The 18,335-nt window shown below is 39.2% G+C and overlaps 1 protein-coding gene across 1 annotated transcript in view; it reads right to left on the reverse strand.

The window, feature by feature from the left end:
* Positions 1-18,335, reverse strand: part of TG (thyroglobulin) — a 165,800-nt gene that overhangs the window by 86,031 nt on the left and 61,434 nt on the right. Inside the window, exons 30-35 of the mRNA XM_076329064.1 lie at positions 17,146-17,283; positions 15,840-16,013; positions 14,750-14,861; positions 14,127-14,206; positions 12,127-12,270; positions 9,361-9,426 (exon numbers count right to left, since the gene is read on the reverse strand). Coding sequence (XP_076185179.1) covers positions 9,361-9,426; positions 12,127-12,270; positions 14,127-14,206; positions 14,750-14,861; positions 15,840-16,013; positions 17,146-17,283 — 714 coding nt within the window. The remainder of the gene's footprint in view (positions 1-9,360; positions 9,427-12,126; positions 12,271-14,126; positions 14,207-14,749; positions 14,862-15,839; positions 16,014-17,145; positions 17,284-18,335) is intronic.

An 18,335-nucleotide genomic window follows, 5' to 3' on the forward strand; every position in this document is an offset into this window, starting at 1 on the left:
ATGTGGAAATTAAAAATAGAAATCAACTCTGTAAGTGATGGAGAATTAACCATTACATCCTCTCCAGAGATTATCTGCCTGCACTACTAGATCCCCCAGGTTTTACTTTTCCAGATTATATATTGTCAGTTTATGTTTTTAATTATTTCTTAATTTTTTTTTTCTGAAAACATGAACAAGAAAAGATTTTTTTTTTATTAGTATGACTTAAACTTTGTTTTTACATAAGAGCAATGTTGCCATCTTGCACTGTGTACAATACTAGTAACTGAGGTCCTGCTACTGGAACAAGTACTCTCTCTAGGGTCAGACACAAAGCTTCAAATTACTAGCTGTGGTTCTTTCAAAAAAGAGCCTTGTCTGGATTCCATTGTAAGTCAACAAGTCTGGGAGCATCAGTGGTTTTGGAAGATATTTGACCAGACTGACTCTCTTCCCATAGCTTGCCTCCTCACCGAGTGACCTCGGGCAAGTCTCATAATCCTCATATGCCTCTGTTTGCCCACAGGTCAAACGTTCAGAAGCATTCTTGCTAAGCTAAATTCTACTCTCTCAGGAAAGAAAGTGAAAACAATGCCACAAAAGCAAAATAAATTAATTGGATTCACACTTCCAACACTTGAATTTGGCCTCCTGTACCTATTTCCCTGAGGTTTACTAGTTTACCTTTATTAAAATCTTTTGAAGGTGCTCGGAGTAAGCTTGTGAGTGAACACTGCCATTATTCGGTACATGTAGTGTTCTACATTTGATCACAAGCTAAACTTCCTACTTCTATACTAAAAGATTTTTATTTTATCCCTTTATGTGGGATAAAGTCAAGTTAATAACATATATTTCAAATACATATAAGACACAATGGGCACTTTGCAGCCCATGCTAGGCACAGAGAGTGACCGCTCATGATGCAAACATCCATAGATTGTACATTCATACCTAAAACACATTTTGTTTTCCTTATTCTTTGCCTCAAATCTCACAGAAGTGACCCTTACAACCTCCCACTACCCACATGGGGTTGGTTTTTGGGTTGGTTTGGGGTTTGTGGGGATTTTTTTCATTCTCAGTCCTGGATGAAGCATTCAAAATTTCAGATCGGATTTATATACTGAGACTTCCAGTATTTTCCTTTTCTGATCTTCTGTCCAGCTGACCCCAGATGCAAACAAATGCAGAAACACTAAAGCTTAATTTAATGACAGAGCAAAGCCCTTTAACCCAGAGCCATCCATGGCACCACTGTGGACATTGCCAGCCAGCAGTTAGCTGAGAAAGAGATTTTGGCTATTAGTTGTTTCCTCCTTCTCTTCTCCTGGCAGCAGATCCAGCAAAGCCTGCAGCCATGCACACCCACTTCATTACGTTGGCAAAACAGAACTTTCCATGGCTGATCTAAACTTCCCTCGTCTAGAAACTGCTCATGCAAGGCACACAGCTATAACCTGGCACTGCTTTACTGAAAATGCATAGTGCACCTGATGGGCTGGAAGACATTTCTGGTTTATATATAGGTTAAGCTCTGACCTTCCAAACCACATTTTGGCAAATGCTTTGATTGGATAATTACAGAACTCTGAATCCAGCCAGCTCTGTAACTTTTATTGCAAAATTATATATGTCCCATACAGAGAGCCTCTCGCTTCCAGATGTTCTTATTTGGGTAGGCAAGGCTTAAGACTGGATTTGCCAAAGGACTCACACTGGCCTTAGTCTGTTCCCACTCAAGTCATAGGATCACAAGACTGGAATAGATTTCCTGGGGGCACAGAGTTCAACCTCCCACTTTCACAGGCAATGACATTATAAAATCCTTTTCATAAAGTCAACAAAAGTTTCATGACTGGCTTCAGTGGAAGCAGAGAGGGGTCAGTTCTGAGTTTGCTGGAAAATTGACATTTGATATAAGGAAACAGAGATGCAGAAGTGCAATAAAATAACAAGTTAAATTTAGAAGAAAACTCCTGAAGTTGGGGGGGTACATAAATCAGATGAGGTTAACATGAGGTTAAGGAGGTACATAAATCGGATCTCTGGGTCTAGTATGCCTAATTTGTACTTGAAAGACAAATTCTGATCTTAATTCTGAAATTTGTGAGCCATATTTAATAGCCCTGACTCAAGCCTAAAACATGTTTACAGACTGAACTCAGTGCTTTATACTCCTAGCATTCAGAGTTTTTTTCCCAAAGACAACTGCTAACCTGTCTGTATACAAACAATCTCCAAAAATAGCAATTCATCAACTCAGAGTGGACTTGTGGAAAATATACTCTTTTGAAAATATAGTTGCTTCTCATTTTTGTCCATCCACTGAGATCTGAATAATTCAAAAAGAGTCATTTTCTTAAAACTGCTGCATAATAACTATAATCACACCTCAGACAAACATGTCACAAACTAACAAATGTGTTATTTATGGCCTTTAGCAGTGAGCAATCTTGCTGTGCTGACGTTAAATGCAAGCTTTCTGCCACCTTCAGTAGTGCCAATTATAGTAAATAGTATAGTAATAGGATACTAAAAAATGTACCAGATATTTATCCAGGTTTAAAATATGCTGTTTTCAAAAGGCTAAAATCCTCATGTTTACAAACAGAATAAAAATCAAACTTAAGACCAAAGACAGAGTAATCCTGCACCAGAGGTCCAATATGCTGTATGGAAGCATGGTAGATCAGTTCCCGAGGATGAATAAAAAAGGCTGTCTTTGTTTCACACCAAAGATCTCTCTGACATATCCTCAGCATTGTGGGAAAGCAGGAAGACAAATGATACTATTAATCATCAGTCAGCTACATCAGCACCTGTACTACCATCGGCATCTCTGTTGAGAATGGAAATATGCCATGTGCTGAGATAGCCCGATGGGAAATTTATTCCCACATTGGAAAATCCCATAGCCACTGCTCAGTCCTGCATCGAGGGAGCGACTATAAATCATTAGGGGATCACAGGAGGCAGAAGCAGGAAGGGCCTAACAGATCATTACATCCATATGCCTCAGTGGTTTCTCAATGAATTACTTGATTTGAATGGAGTGGGAATGGAGCCCATATGATCTCTATACAATCTGCAGTCCCATGCAGAGATCACCATTTAAGGGCCATTGTCTTCTAGCTGTTGCCAAATCTAAGATAAATAGCCATATCCTATTTAAAACTGAGGAACCTGAAGACACAAATGCTCATTAAAGTTTGGATAATTACTGTATACAATTCATAAATCTCATTACAAAGTACAAAAGCAGAAGTTATACATCGGTGTCACTCCTCCCTTCCACATGCACAGGAATATTTTCAGGCTCTCCAGTTTGCTTTAACCACAAGTATTCCTTCTAAAAAGCCAGGTAACATTTCATAGAGTGTTTTGCTTCTTTCAGTCTTAATTGTGAAGACATAAAAACTTCCATAGCTCAACCCCCTATAATACTGTTTGAATAACAGCATTATACAACCGTAAAATAACAGTACGTAATTTCTCATAAAAAACTTTTCTTATGTCCCCCATCTTACAGCTGGCTGCAGAAAGTTCCATCTCAAACCTAATTATAAGACCTGACTGTTTTCTCTTTTACATAACATTCCTCCATAGTCACACAACTCAGTGGAGTTGTTATTTAAATACCAGCATAAGTAAACCAAGACTGCAGCATGACACATTAGCATTTTCAGCACAGGCAGTCTTAAAATAACAGCTGTCCTCCCATCGTTAAAGGTCACAGTTCATACCTGAAACTCGCCACAGATGGTTCCATACTCAGTGTCATCACAGCACATTAACTTCTTCAGGGGAAAAAATGCTCCAAATGTAACAAGTCGGACTTTCCCAGTCTGTTCAGGCTATCTATTTTTCAAGCATTATTTCTCAGATAACAGAAACTATGTGGAAATCACAACAGATGAGCAGGATCATGCTCTGCTCCATGTGATAGATGTACAGAAGACGAATAAAAGTATTCATTTAGTTAAATAGGAAAACTACACATTCAGCTAAATGCACCACAGATTAGCGATGAAGATGACTTGGAGAGTTTAACCTTGTACCAGAAAGGGTATTGCAAGAATACAAATAGGTAAAACACGTTGAAGCAACCACAAAGCAACAAGAAGTCAGGTAAAGGACAGTGTGCAGCTCACCTCCCTCCTGCCAGACAGCAGTGACCTGCAGCCATTACAGAGCACTTAATTCCCCTTTTTTGCAGGCTAATGGGGTATCTAATGAGTGTTAGAAATGCCTAGCAGTGCTGCTTGTAGGGGGACTGACCTGGGGAAAGCCAACAGGAGCCTCAGGCTGTCGAGAGGAATCACAGGGCTACAATGGGCTGCTGGATGAACGATCAAGGCAAAGAACGGGAAGAACCTCAAGCCTTCCCTCTTGCTGTCTCTCTCCTGAGGTTAGCCTCATATGGGGAAGGGATATTTTTGCATCTCCCTGATGGCTGCAGGCTGCTTTATGACAGGGCATGAAAAGAAGCCACTATTGAAAATTATTTTTGTCATTGCAGATTCAAAGGTCTAGAGGTTTTATGAAGATTACTGCTCATGAACATCTTCAAAAGCCCAGATTGGGGAAGCGAAGGAAAACAAATACATGTTTTTGCTCAATTTATTTAGGGAGAGTTTCAGTGAAGGAAACTCCAGTAAATTATTTGGGTGAGACAAAAGAATTTGGTCTCAACTTTCCATCTTTTAAACCTGTAGTGACTGCAACAGAAACCCCCTTTGTGTATGGTGGAACTAACAGGGCTGGACAGTGCCTTTACAGCTCCTTGGCTCAAGGATTTCTGCCTTCAGGCAGATACTAGGATAAATTAAATCATTCTAGCTGTCCCTTGCTGACTTTGGACAGTTAAAGATTGTATATGCAGGCTTTGAAAAAACAAAACAAAATGAAAAAACAGTGAGATTCTGAGTTTAAATAACACAGAAAGTGAGACAAATTAAGATCTGGTGACAGTCCAAAGAAAGACAATCTAGCTCTGGGAGAACTGGCTTCGTTGTAGAACAAACGGACAAACAAAATGGTTTGAGGCCCATAAAATTTTCTTTTAAAGAGTATTCTCCAGCTTATTCAGGGAGAAAATGGAGAATCTTGACAGGTTGGGCTGTGTTGTTTTTTTTAAATTAAAGATTGGCACTTCGACATCTCCAGGGCAGAAGGATTCTACTGGCTCTTCAGAGATGCTCAAATCTGAAGTGATATCCTTCCATAAGGGTAGAGATGGAGAAGCTGATATTTAACAATCTGGCCTTCTGCAGGATGTCAAGGATTCCTCAAAATGCAGCTTCTTACAACTACATAAGCCAACTAATGCAAGATGTTACCTCAGCTTGCAAATCTTGCCCTCCTGACCACCTAAGGAAAGACAGCAAAGGAGCCAATAGTCCTATTAATTTGAATTAGAAAAGCTGAAGCATGTGTGAACATGAGAGAGAATACCTATTTTCTCAGAAGGCTGAATGTTAAAACAGCTTCTACATACAATTGCTACACGAAGGTCCTAGCCAGTTTTCAGACAGAGCTGAAAGACAACTTGATGGAAGACAGCTTGATCCGAGATGTAAGTCTGCCCATTTCTCCAGGCTGTTGAGGTCCCTCTGAATGGCACCACACTCATCTGATCTGTCAACCACTCCTCCCAACCTTTTATCATCTGCAAACTCACTGCAAGTGCACTCTGTCTCATCATCCAGGTCATTATTCAGGATGTTAAACAGCATTAGCCCCAGTATCAACTCTGGGGGTACACCAGTGACTGGCCTCCAGCTGGATCATGACTGTGCCCAGCAGTTCAACCAGCATTTAGTCCACCTCACTGTAGATTTATCTAGACCTTACTTCAGTTCCTGTGAGGATGTTATGCGAGACAGTGTCAACAGCCATTCTGAAGTCAAGATAAACAACATCCACTGCTCTCCCCTCACCCGCTTAGACAGTCACTTGATTGTAGAAGACTATCCAGTTGGTCAGGCACGATTTTGCCCTTCATAAATCCATGCTGACTACTCCGAATCACCTTCTTGTTCTTCATATGTCTGGAAATGGTTTGCAGGATCAGTTGCTCTATTACCTTCCCAGGGATCAAGGTGAGGCTGACCAGCGTATAGTTCCCTAGATCCTCCTTCTTGCCCTTCTTGAAGACAGGGATGGCATTTGCTTCCCTCCCAGTCTCAGGAACCTCCCCTATCACCGGAGCCTTTCAAAGGTAATTGAAAGTGGCCTCAGAATGACATCAACCAGCTCCCTCTGCACTCATGGGTGCATCCCATCAGGCCCCATGGGTTTGTATGTCCAGCTTGTTCCCTAACCTGATCCTCCACTGAGGATAAGTCTTCCTTGCTGCAGTCTTCCCCCCTGGTCTCAAGAGCCTGAAGGCTGGACTTACCAGTAAAGACTGAGGCAAAGAAGGCAACTCAGCCTTTTCCATATCCTTTGCCATCAGGTCTCCTGCCCCATTCAGCAGCAGACCCACATTTTCCCTACCCTTCCTTTTGCTGCCCATGTACTTGTGGAAACCCTTCTTGTTGAGGCTTTTTCTAATTTTCTATGGTCCTATGTGCCTCTACCCTCTCTATCAAGAAGAACAATGAGTAAAATAGGCAAAGCATCTACTTCCCACAAGACTGAAAATAAGTCTGCTAATCTGGGTTTCTTCACTATGTGTCAGGGCTGGAAACGCCACAGACTTGGAATGGAGTCAGCACCCTGACTGCAAATGGGAGGAAGCAAAGTGCTGGGCACTCTGTCCTGAGCATTGCAAATTGGTTAACTGGAAAATGAGGCAGTCAAATGTACTGTCTACTGAAACATAGGCCTTAATTGTGCTTCAGTAAACTCAGACTCTAGATTGGACATAACATTAACTTCACTATTTCACAGCCTTCTGGCAAAGTATTCAAATTTAAGTATCTTTCTGATCTTTTGATGGAAACTTTTATATATCTTTTATATATATATATATATATGCGCTTACATGCACACACACACACATATATACACACACACGACAGTGCCCTTTAAATAGTGACATTTTCTCACACTCACCATCTGGTTACCACACAGGAGTCACAGTAATGTTTTTTTTCCCCATGTGCAAGCAATACCACAATGTAGCAAATTCAGTCACTGCTAGCTTTTCTACGATGCCCAACACTAAACCCATTAATCTTCTATAGCATATATTAATATAACATATATAATCATAAAGGGTTTGGAAACAATGTTTATGAAAATTTTCCAAAATCTCTGACAACGCAACAGAGATAGCAATCTGACCTAAATAACCAGGCTGGTAGTTTTAGTATCAAAATGAGGCAGAACATAAGAAGGACAGATAGTTCCCAGTTGCATTTTGAATGCATTGCTGCACACACTGGGGTTAGGGACCCAAAGAGTAGAGGATACTAGTGCTAATTTGATGTCCAGGCTCGTTGCACTCTTTGTAATTCAGTGACTTCTCCTGACTGCTGTCCTCAGGACAACCGCTCTAAACCAGAATCCTGCCTCTTCGTGGAAGGCTCTGCTCACTTGGGTGGTTAACCAGACCTTTGCAAACCAAAGACTTCCCTAGCTGCTCTGCTTTTGGAAAGACGACCTGGAAATGGGTGTTGATAGATCAAGATTGTTACTAAGGGTAAGATGAGCACCTCGCTTGCTGTGGCTAAGTTCTGGGCAGTTTTTAGAGTAGAAAGCAAATGAGATAGAAAGGCCTAATTTCCTTAAGTGCTGCTTAGGTCACTATTTTCCTAGATTTAAGCAAGCAAGAAAAACATAAAAGGAACATGGCAAAAGTATTACTAAGCTTCACACTGGAAGAAAGTTTTAGTAAAGCGGTTTTCTACATCCCATGGGAAAAATAGTTTGCAAAGGAGTTGAATTGCCCAACCTACACATTACCCCACTAGCTCTTCAAAGCATTTCACACAAAAAATATTTCTGCTTACCTATAAAGATAGGAGTTTTCCTTCTATTACATTAAAACAATCATTAAAAAAAGCACAAATTCTACTAATAAATACAAATAGTCTGAACATGATCATGACTGGTGGTCATAGATATGATGACAAAACAGTCAATAATAAATTCTGAACTCAATATTGGAAATTCTTTGCAAATATTAACCAATTCCTGCAAGCCCAGTTGCATGTGGTTTAAGGAAAGACAGACACAGACAGACAAAAAAATTTGCTCAGATCAAACAGAAAATCAAGGGCAGAAATGGATGAGATTTCTCAATTTTAGTCTAATCTGAGGGTTAATTTGAGTTGTCTAATGACTAGTCAACCTGCTTCCTTTCCGTTACACACAGCATTTAGCAGATATGCTGTGTATTTCTGGAAAGGACACATCAGGGAAGCCTGTAGCTGTTGACAATTTGCATATATTTTTAGGGGGCAATAGACACAAAGCCCTGAAAGACAGCAGTTAAGTTTCGTTTATTAAGAGGATCCACCCACTTTTAAAATAACGCATGTGAGTACCGCAAGATTCATTTACTGAAAGACTGAAATAAATTTTCTTCCCGATACAAAAAAGATGGTGTCATAGCAAGTTACAGCATCTCTTCAAAAGTGGGACCCAACACACACCTCAAATACTACATTTTTTGTGATCCAGTTCTGAATAATCTTTGAGATAATATTCCCACCCTTGCAGGAAACCACAAACAAGGACCAAAGGCAGTACAGTTTATCATCCTTCTACACCAATTATAAAGTGGTATAATTTCCTGAGGAATTGCCCTTTTCATCATCTTGCTTTTTAGACATAAAGCTTTAAAGGGAAAACTAGATTTGCTAAATTTGACTTGGCATCTCTATTGCAATTGTATCTATTTGAACACTCGTCACTCCTCGCATTCAGCATTACTGACAACAACTGCAGGTGATTTGTTTAATCGTCTGACATTCATTGCCATCCTGGCAAGCACCAGATGCTACAAGAAAGGCGCTAGAAACCCCACAACAGTGGACAATAATGTAATAAACAGCTTTTCAGGAGGCTACCCTTGCCAGAGCTTTTCTTCATTGGTCACTGCACTAAAATATGAAGTTATATCCATTGAAAGCGATGTGACATCCACACTTATAAATGATAAATTTCTTCACCAATCCTGCCAAATATTTTGCCTCAGTGACCTCTTGTGGCAGTGAGTTTGAGAGATATTAGGCCAGCATTGTGGATGACAACAATTCTTCTGTTTAAATGATACACAATTAATAAAAATGAGTAAACCCCTGAATTGGTAACCTCCTGGGGAACACAACCATTTCATTATAGTGTGATCTTTTAGCAATACATACAAAATAGAGGATGCTTCCTTTTTTTTTTTTTTTTTGCTTAATACATAAATACACTTACCACTTTCTGGCCTGAGAGGTAAACTAACAGGCGGACACACGTTAGGCATGGTGTTCTTCAAGTCAGCTAAAAGTGGAAAAAAACAAAACAGTTGAAAAAAATTACACTCGAAGGTTTAAAATGTAATCAACACCTCAATATTTCCAGCATTACTTCTGGGATCTGAATGTTGCATCTTCTCACCACAAACACCAAGAGTAAGGATGCAAAGCTGCTTTGCTATCTAACACTTTTGGGCTTGTACATGAAACCAGACTTCCCTAAATTTCTGTATTTATAAACATTCCTACAAACACTTTTCAAAGCACAGTTATTTATGAACAACTCATTTCAGTAGTTCTGTGTTTTTTTCCATGCCCCTCTCTGTATTTGGTTTTCTGCATCACAGGAGACATGAGATTTTCTCTGCTTCCTGATTAGCAAACTGGAATTTCTCAAAAGGAGAATTAGGAACAAGTCAGTTTCCAGCAGGAAGCTTTTCAAATTAAAATTCAAATAATCATTCATACTTTCCACACAAGAAACTTATTTGCTAACATTTCTCCTAAAATTTAGTAATTTTAAATAACAAATAAGAAGTTTCCCCTGTGCATATTTTGTAAAACACTTCAGCTAATCAAATCAGTTATAAATTCTTTACTAAGACAAAATAAACCTCCATTTTAAAGCTGAAGACAGATCAGATTTTCTGTTTGCTTCTTCCACTTTGTACTGCCCATGCATGTAAACAATAGATATTTCTTAAAACTCAGGAGTTTTACCATTCACATTGACAGGAGTGAAGAATTGGGGCTATCCAGAACTCTCTTTAAAATGCTACTATATTTTCCTCATTGACTGAGCTGCAACCATGACTATGCATGAAGTCAAATTGCTAAAGAGCAGAGCTGTGTGGTCAAACAGCTCACACGTCAACATATTATGAAATGCAGAGACACAAGTACCTTCCTACAGCAGAAGACTGTGGACTAAAATGAAAGAACCTGCTTCATGCTAACGTCCCACTGTCTACAGTAAATTCCTCCTTCAGATTTCACTCATTTTCCCTTTTAGCCTCAGAGCTTTCTTGTTCCTCTTCCTGTTTCCCAGACCCCCAACACACCAGTACAACTGATACAAATTTTTGTCTGTAAATATCTCTATTTACATAAACATCTGTGTCTTGCTGTGTGTTATGGTGGAAACACACCTGACACTTCCTCACTACATAAGGAAACGTCACCATGTCTCCTAACACTCCCCACTATGCATACACCCCAGGCTCCTCATCATCATCCCTCTGTCCGTGAAGCGAGCAACATCCTTTATTTTTAGTTGGTTCTTTGTCAACAGGACGAAAAACAATTCCAAGAAGTGGAAGTGTATCTACACCTCCGCCATCTCCTCTTCACTTTGCATTTCTACCATTCTTCATTCTTACCCCTGGTTGCCTCTCAGCTCTGCCAGCCCATAGGCTCCTGCTGTTGTCTACTTTATCAGGGCTGTTGTTCCCTTCCTCTCAGTGCTAGACCCTCAGCCCATCCCTCCCCAAGCCCACAGTTAGGGTCTGGGAAACCCTATAAGCTCCCGTGGTGCCCCCTCAACTCCATGCTGTGTCCCCTCTTTAACAAGGGTTGCCCCACTGGGGGAGTAAACGGATGGTTTAGTGGGCAGAGTGCCAGCGTAGGACTTGGAAAAGCTCAGGATCAAGTTCATATTTAGACACTTCCAGTGTGAATCAGGGTTTTCTTTAAGTTTACCAACACTGTAAAATGCAGTGTATTGCCAGGATATCTGATTTAACTTTACACAACTTTAACTGGGTTATCCTTATATCACATGCACTGGACAGTATATATCCACACTTCATGCCTCCCCTCTCCACTCAGATATCAGTCTTTCTCTACTCTGCAAGAACTAAGGGAGTTTAAAAGCAGGAAAAAGTACTCCTTATTCAATTTTTTTCCCTGATTCTGTCAACTTCGCCAGACCTGCCCCCGTGGGGCCTCATTGCTCTCAGTGGAGTTCAATAAGGTTCTGCCCGTGTAGACTCAATAACGGGCTATCCTTCCATAAAGGGGGATACAGTCAGTCAGGCAATTGTTTTCTTTATTGTTTCAGTTATGTTAAACCAAAGCTTAACAAAGTAGAACTAGACACATCCAAAAGGAGTGTGACAAATTACAAACCCATTGAAATTTTTCAACAAAGTAATGGAGCCTTTATTTCGCTATGGAAAAGAAAATTCACTTTGACCAGGACTGGTTTTGATTCCTCTTAGGAAATAACCTAACCTCTCATAACTTCTCTTCTGTTTAAACACGTGATGACTTCTTACTGCTTGAAGAATACAGTGCTACCTTGGCCCTTTCTTAACCAAAACAGCCAAAAGTGCATTTTAAATTCCGTAACAAAACCAAACCTTTTGAAGTCATGCATCCACACACACCGTTAAACCATAAGCCAAGCAGTGAGAAACAAAGAATGATGTCCTGACCAGGACTGTGCAGTGGGACAAAATATATTTGGATTCTGACATTGGCCACAAGTCTCCCAATCTAAGAAATTAAATTATACCCCTTTGAAGTATTTCTATTCCTTTTCTGTTAAAATGGAGATTAAATTGCACCTTTCTTTCCCTAGCACATACTTGTCTGCCTCGTCTATTTTTGATCCTTGCAAATTGGTCCTCCATCTGAAAGTTGAAGTTTCTACACATTGAAGCTAAATAATAAGCTTCAATGGGCAGAAACCAGTCGGAAAGGCCATGCGCCCTGCATCACTTACCAGGCTTTTGATACCAGCCAAATGGGTGTATTCTGACTTCAGCATCTGGTGAACTACAATTTGAAACTTGCCAAGCACTTCTTGTTTCCTCAGCACACGTCTGGATTCCTAGGCTGTTCAGAGTCAGGCACACGATCTTTCCACCTGCCAGGGAAATACATGGTTATAGAAATGATGAGGAAAATTTTCCTCTTCTAGACAGTATTTTGAGGAAAGTGAATACAGCGCGGTTCCACTGAGTGTTAAAAGGAATTCCACTGACAGAAATACCTAAGGAAGGAAATACCTAAAATGGGCCAAGTTTTACTGCTGATGAAAATAGTGTTGAAAAATCACAATGAATTCAATGTGAGGGAGGGTGGGTACCGACATTATAACCCATTAAGGTCACTAGGAGTATTTCCACTCAGCAAAGATCGGGACCTCTTTGCGCAAGCAGTCCTTTCTGGTTAATGTAATCCTGGAAATTAAAAATCTGCATGTATGTTGAAACACAGCCCCTACTTACATCAAGATAAAAATTCTGCCTTTCAAAGACCTAGTGTGAATATTTCTGTACCTGAAAAAAAATGGAGGGTTTGAAACAGAGCTAGCAGTTTCATTGAAGATTTATCCTAGCTCGTGTTAAAATCACTACTGAAAGTTCTCTTGACTATATGAATGCCAGGACTGGATGTCTGAAATGTCACAGATAATAAATATTAATCAGATAACCTAAGAGGTGCCAGTTTTGCATGTTCAGTGCTTTAAAATCCTTAACTGATTTTAGAACTATTTAAAGAAGCTGAAAGTCATATTCAGTTAAGACTTCAAATTTCACATGGCCATATGGAGGTATGAAAACTGTCAACTATTTTTGATTTGCGCAGTAATTCCAATCTAAACTATATTGGATTAATTTTCCAAGCTACTCATTTTTGACTGAGTGAACATTTTGTCTGCTCAACAAAAAAGGGAATTAAAAATATGTATTTCTGAAGTGTTCCAAATTCCCAAATGAATTGTAAAAACAGCACATCCTAATGACCTCAGGGAGAGTTGATTAGCACATGACACTTGCAGAAACAAGGTTAGCCATTTTAGTGGCCTAAATCTGAATTTGGAATAAAATATTAAAAACTATTTCATTGACTTTGACCTGGACAGCATCCAATTTTAAACACCTACTAAAGACTTCCTTTTAAACAGAGCACTTCTTTTACAGCCAGTGGAGAGAAAGAAAAGTACGTCCAGAATAGGATTCAGTCAACCAAAGCTCTTAATGACCCCATAGCTGTGTCTATACATCTCTCTGCTGACTATAGAGGGAGTATAGGGGGACAATGCCCCTTAACTTAGCCATCTCAGGTGAGTAAAATATGTTTGTTTGACTTTCTAATGGCTTTCAAGTCACGCATACTTTTAAAGATCTGATTTCCTCAGACTAACAGAAATCCTACTTGAGATGTCTTAAGTAGCTAGATAGGCAGCCTCTATCCCCAACCAATCTTCCTCAAGTAGAAGACTAAAATTTGGGAGCAGAAAAGTTCAGACATCCAAGAAAGCCAAAAGGCTAAGCTGCCCCAAAGTATCCACGGACATTATGTGCTTAACATGCATTTAATTTCAGTAATATTTAGCTTTCTAAGTCCCTTATGCTTTAAGAAATGAAACAATGAAAAAAAAAATTACAAAAAGAAGTCAACCAACATTTTGGAAGAGGTGTTGATGAATGAGAAGTAACAGTTCCCTGGTGTTTTATCAGTTTGAATTTCATGCTGTTGGAACTGCAGCCTCTTAAGGACTCATTCTCATGAAGTTTTCTTAATAATTTCTCAGATGTGGAGCATGTCATTGGGCTGAACTTCTAGAAATTATTATGGTTACTCAAAAAGGTGCTAGAGAGAGTTGCACAAGATCTGCAAGGGCTTTTAAAGTGCCCTTCACAGCAAAGAAGTTGTAAAGTTTGGAATAATGAAGGGAGACAAATTATTTTAAAAATAAAAATAGCAAAAAAATACCTGATAGCTGGGAGTCATTAAAAAAGCCAAATCCCGTGCAACAAGGGTCAGCATCACACCAACGCTCACACTCAAAGAAGCTGGGAAAGGAAAAACACCATTACTCTTAGTATCATTAATAACTGCCTGTGTCATGGAGAAGGGAAGAGAGGATATTGCATAGGGGAGAGACACTGAGAACCTGTAGAGATGCCTTTCACGATAAGACTGCTTCATGGTTCTTCATACTGCATAGACGCTTTGATACTTTTTCCATTTGTAGATGAAATTACCTTTGATCAGACTACATCTAATAATTTAGATTATTATTTTGATATCTGCCCTAAAAATATCAGCCTAAATTAATTTGGTGTATTATTGCCAAGAGATTTAACTGACAAACCAGCAATTTAATAGCAGTATAAGTAATAATTCACAAATATATAATTACTAATTATATACATTATTATTTATAACAATTATAAATTTCCTTTAAGTCATATGCTATTTTTTCTTTTTAAATATTCTCAAATAATGCTGTTCTTGGATCAATATGTCTGATCCCCTTTGTCTGCATAACAGGGCCTTGGAATTCCAGGCACGGTTAGACTTCTGGTAAAAACAAAGGAACAGTCATGTCCTACCCATCTGAAACAGCTTTACTGCTCATGTCAGTCTTATTCCTCACTGAGATCCCCGTTACTTTCTGGAATGGTACACGTGTGTAAAAGCTCTTCACAGAACTTTTTAGAGTGACTGGAAGGAAAAAGAAAAACAAAATTGGAAAAATCATCTGAACCTTGTAATTTACATATACTGGTCAAGTCATCACATGGTAAGGGTAAAGTTTATGTTTCTATGCTACAATTGTCTTGATCGATTAAAAGATAATTTTACATTACCACAGTAAACTTTTGATGGTTAAGCCTGAAGATGAACAAAAATCCAACAAGTGAAGGCTCTAAAAGCTGAGCAAAGTACATTGCCAAGGAAAGGCTTCCAGCCCAGGGCTTCTGTTTCTGAGACCTGTATTGACATTAGTCCTTCTGCAAGGTCCAAAAACTTGGGGGCAACTCTAACATGGAAGACTCCAGTGTGCTCATGCATTATTCAACCTGTGCTGCACTTTGGGCTCCCCAAAAAGATACTATTTAATAGTTAAGTTCAGTGGACCTTTACATTTTTCACAGCAAAACTATAGGTTCCTGTACAGTGATAACAGGTTTGTTTGTCCAGCTTCCTCACATGACCCCTACGAGAAAATCATTGAACTTCCCAAGCATTCAAAGAGCAGAGGTTAAAATCCACGTCTCTAACTCTGGATTTGCTAAAGATAAAAAAAATATTACACTCAATGACTTTCAATTTTTGCATTGCTTAACTACCATGAAAATTTTAATGGTAGAAAATGGGATTGGTGACATCCCAATGACATTCCCATTTCACCCACATTATAAAAAGATCTGAGACCTGTTATACAAGATATTTGAGCTACCCTTGGCCTCTCTGAATTGGGAATAACTGAGGTGGAGAGTGGAACTCACGGTTAATATCTTTCCATTCTGAACTGAAAATGAAAAACCATACCCAGAACAGCCTGACCTTCCCTTGCACCATCATGTCCCAGGACTCATTCATACATTCAAACTTTTTATCTCAGAATCAAGAGCCAAAACACTAGCTTGCATTACCAGGCTTAAAGCACACATTATGCATCCAAATCCCAACACTTGCCTATTTTACGATACAATGTCTGTGGTTGCCAGGGTAGCACGGTTCGACAGTTTTCTGGTATTTGATCGATGCTGCCATCACAAATCTGTGCCTCTGGATAGAGGGTGCACACAGAGTATTTGTCTGCAGCGTTTTGAAGATCTGCCATTCGACAAAACTCATCTTGCGCACAACCTAGGAAGCAAAGTCACCAAGAGTTACACACACATGAAGGTTTCTTCCCCTCTCTATTCCTCTTCATGTCTTCAGAGCACTTAAAGCTGTCCGTCAGCAAACAACTAAAACTGAGAATTTCAATATTATCCTACTACAGTGCAAGAGAAACAGGGACAGATTCTGTTTCTAGTGACACTGAAAAGCAGGTTTACCTGGAGAGCACAGAAAAGGAGCTACACCACAGTTAATTGGAAAGAGACATTCCCCAGCTGTGACAAGCATTACCCTAGTGTATTGGTGTCACTCTAACATTGTGATTCATAAAGATATCTCTCTCTTTCTTTTTAGTAAATTTAACATACAAACTGCATAACCATAAAAGAACTCTGCATCAGTTGTGGGTCTCTTACTTTAAAGAATAAAAAGGACAATAAAGTCTACAATGTCTTAGAAAGTTTTTGAAAAAAATATTTCTGAAGTGTTCATACACCACACAAAAATATAAACAACTTTTCTAGAATCAACTGTTCAAGCCATTTGCTTGTAGTAATTTGCATTGAAATTTGCCCCAGGGTAATAATGCACCTTCAGAAAAGAAACAAAGCTGTCAAACCCATGTCTTAATTACTGTGGCAATGGCTTCTGTAAATATATATGTCAATGCTTAATTTTAAACAGGCATAGCTCTACTGACCTCTTACAGTGATGTTTGTGCACTGTTTAGTACTCTTGGTTCTGCCTTCCCGGTAGTCAGAGCTAGAAACTCTTCTCCACTTATTGCAGCAACATATACTTTATCATTAACCCCAAATATCTGTATTTTACCTTCTTCTTTTACCACTATGTCATCTATCCATTTGGAGGGGTACATTTCAAGAACGGCAGAGTATTGCCTAAGCTGTATCTTCTACTTCTCTTGCCTGTAACAGGGACACCCTGATGATGAATGGTGGGTACCCTTTCTGCCACAGCAAACAAGATTGTAAGGAAGAAACAGGTGGCCCCATTAGCAACTTCCATGAAAATTTTGTGGGTTTTCTCCAAAAAATCTCTAAGTCCAGAGTTTCTACTCATCATCATTATAACACCTATTAAAAGATTTTAATTAATTATTATGCCCTACAGAATAACAGTCTCCAAGAGGTCTTACGTGTGAGACACCAAAGCACAGCTTCCTCTGCTGAGTACTTCTGCCTGAAGACCCAGTACTGCTGGTAAGAGAGAGAAGAGTTCTGGTCACTTCGTATCCGGCTGTTGTCCATTAGGTAGAAAAGATCCTTTGTGGAATCTGAGATTCAAACAAACAAACAAACAAACTGCTCAAACCCACAAAAAACTTAACTATAATCTGGAATAAATTAAATTTATTTATATACAAAATTCTGCCTTTCACGGTAAAACAGCTGCAACCGTTTTGTAGGGCTAGCATACACCACAGGCTGCTTTTAATAACAGAATTGTCCACCCACAGTTATTGATGCTTGTGTAGGCAATGCCTCCTCACCGAGCTGCACTGAACCACATAGCACTGTTAGATTATTTCCACCACCCAAAAACTAGATGAAAATCACAGCTCCTAGAAATAAGAAGGTTCTCTCTACTCTGTCATGCAACACATCATCCTAACAGTGAAGTATGATGCCTCAGAGGATGTTTACAATATCTCAATCAATCTAGTTTTATTAATCCAAAATACAGCAGTTTCCTTATATTCCCTTGAGAAGCTTTTACACCTCTCAGTGTTAAAAAGTTTTCTTAACAAGCTTAACACTTATTTCAGTCATTTAACCTTATTTCTCCTAGCTTATGCTCCCACAGACCACATTAAAGAACTCCTTTCTGACACCTGCCTGTGATCTTTAGACGTGTACACAATGCTTTATATCTCGTGAGCTCCCTCTGAAACAATCAATCACAGCTATTTCAGGCTGTTTTCAAATTAATCCCTTTAAATAAGTATCCAATATCGAAAGAAATGGACACTCTTCACCGATGTCTTACAGATTTCTTCATAAACACCTTTTTATTTATCAAATGCCATCAGCAGGTCTCATCCCCAGTTGAAATGGGGATGAATCTCCAACATTGTGAGAGATTCTATTATTTAATCTTACTTGCATTGAAACAGCCAGACAAAAATGAAAATAGGAAAGTAAAAACATGCTGATGATTGCAGCTGAAATGCTGGGAGTGCACAATAGCTTTGAATTTTCAGTCAGAAAATAGAAAAGATATGTTACCATGTGCTTTAAGGATGATCATCAAGTAATAAAAGCTCTGTAGACATTTTCCCAGATGTCTCCATAACTTTTTTACGAAGGTGACTTATAAGTCTTGTTA

This window comes from Aptenodytes patagonicus, chromosome 2, assembly GCF_965638725.1.
Source record: "Aptenodytes patagonicus chromosome 2, bAptPat1.pri.cur, whole genome shotgun sequence".
NCBI lineage: Eukaryota > Metazoa > Chordata > Aves > Sphenisciformes > Spheniscidae > Aptenodytes > Aptenodytes patagonicus.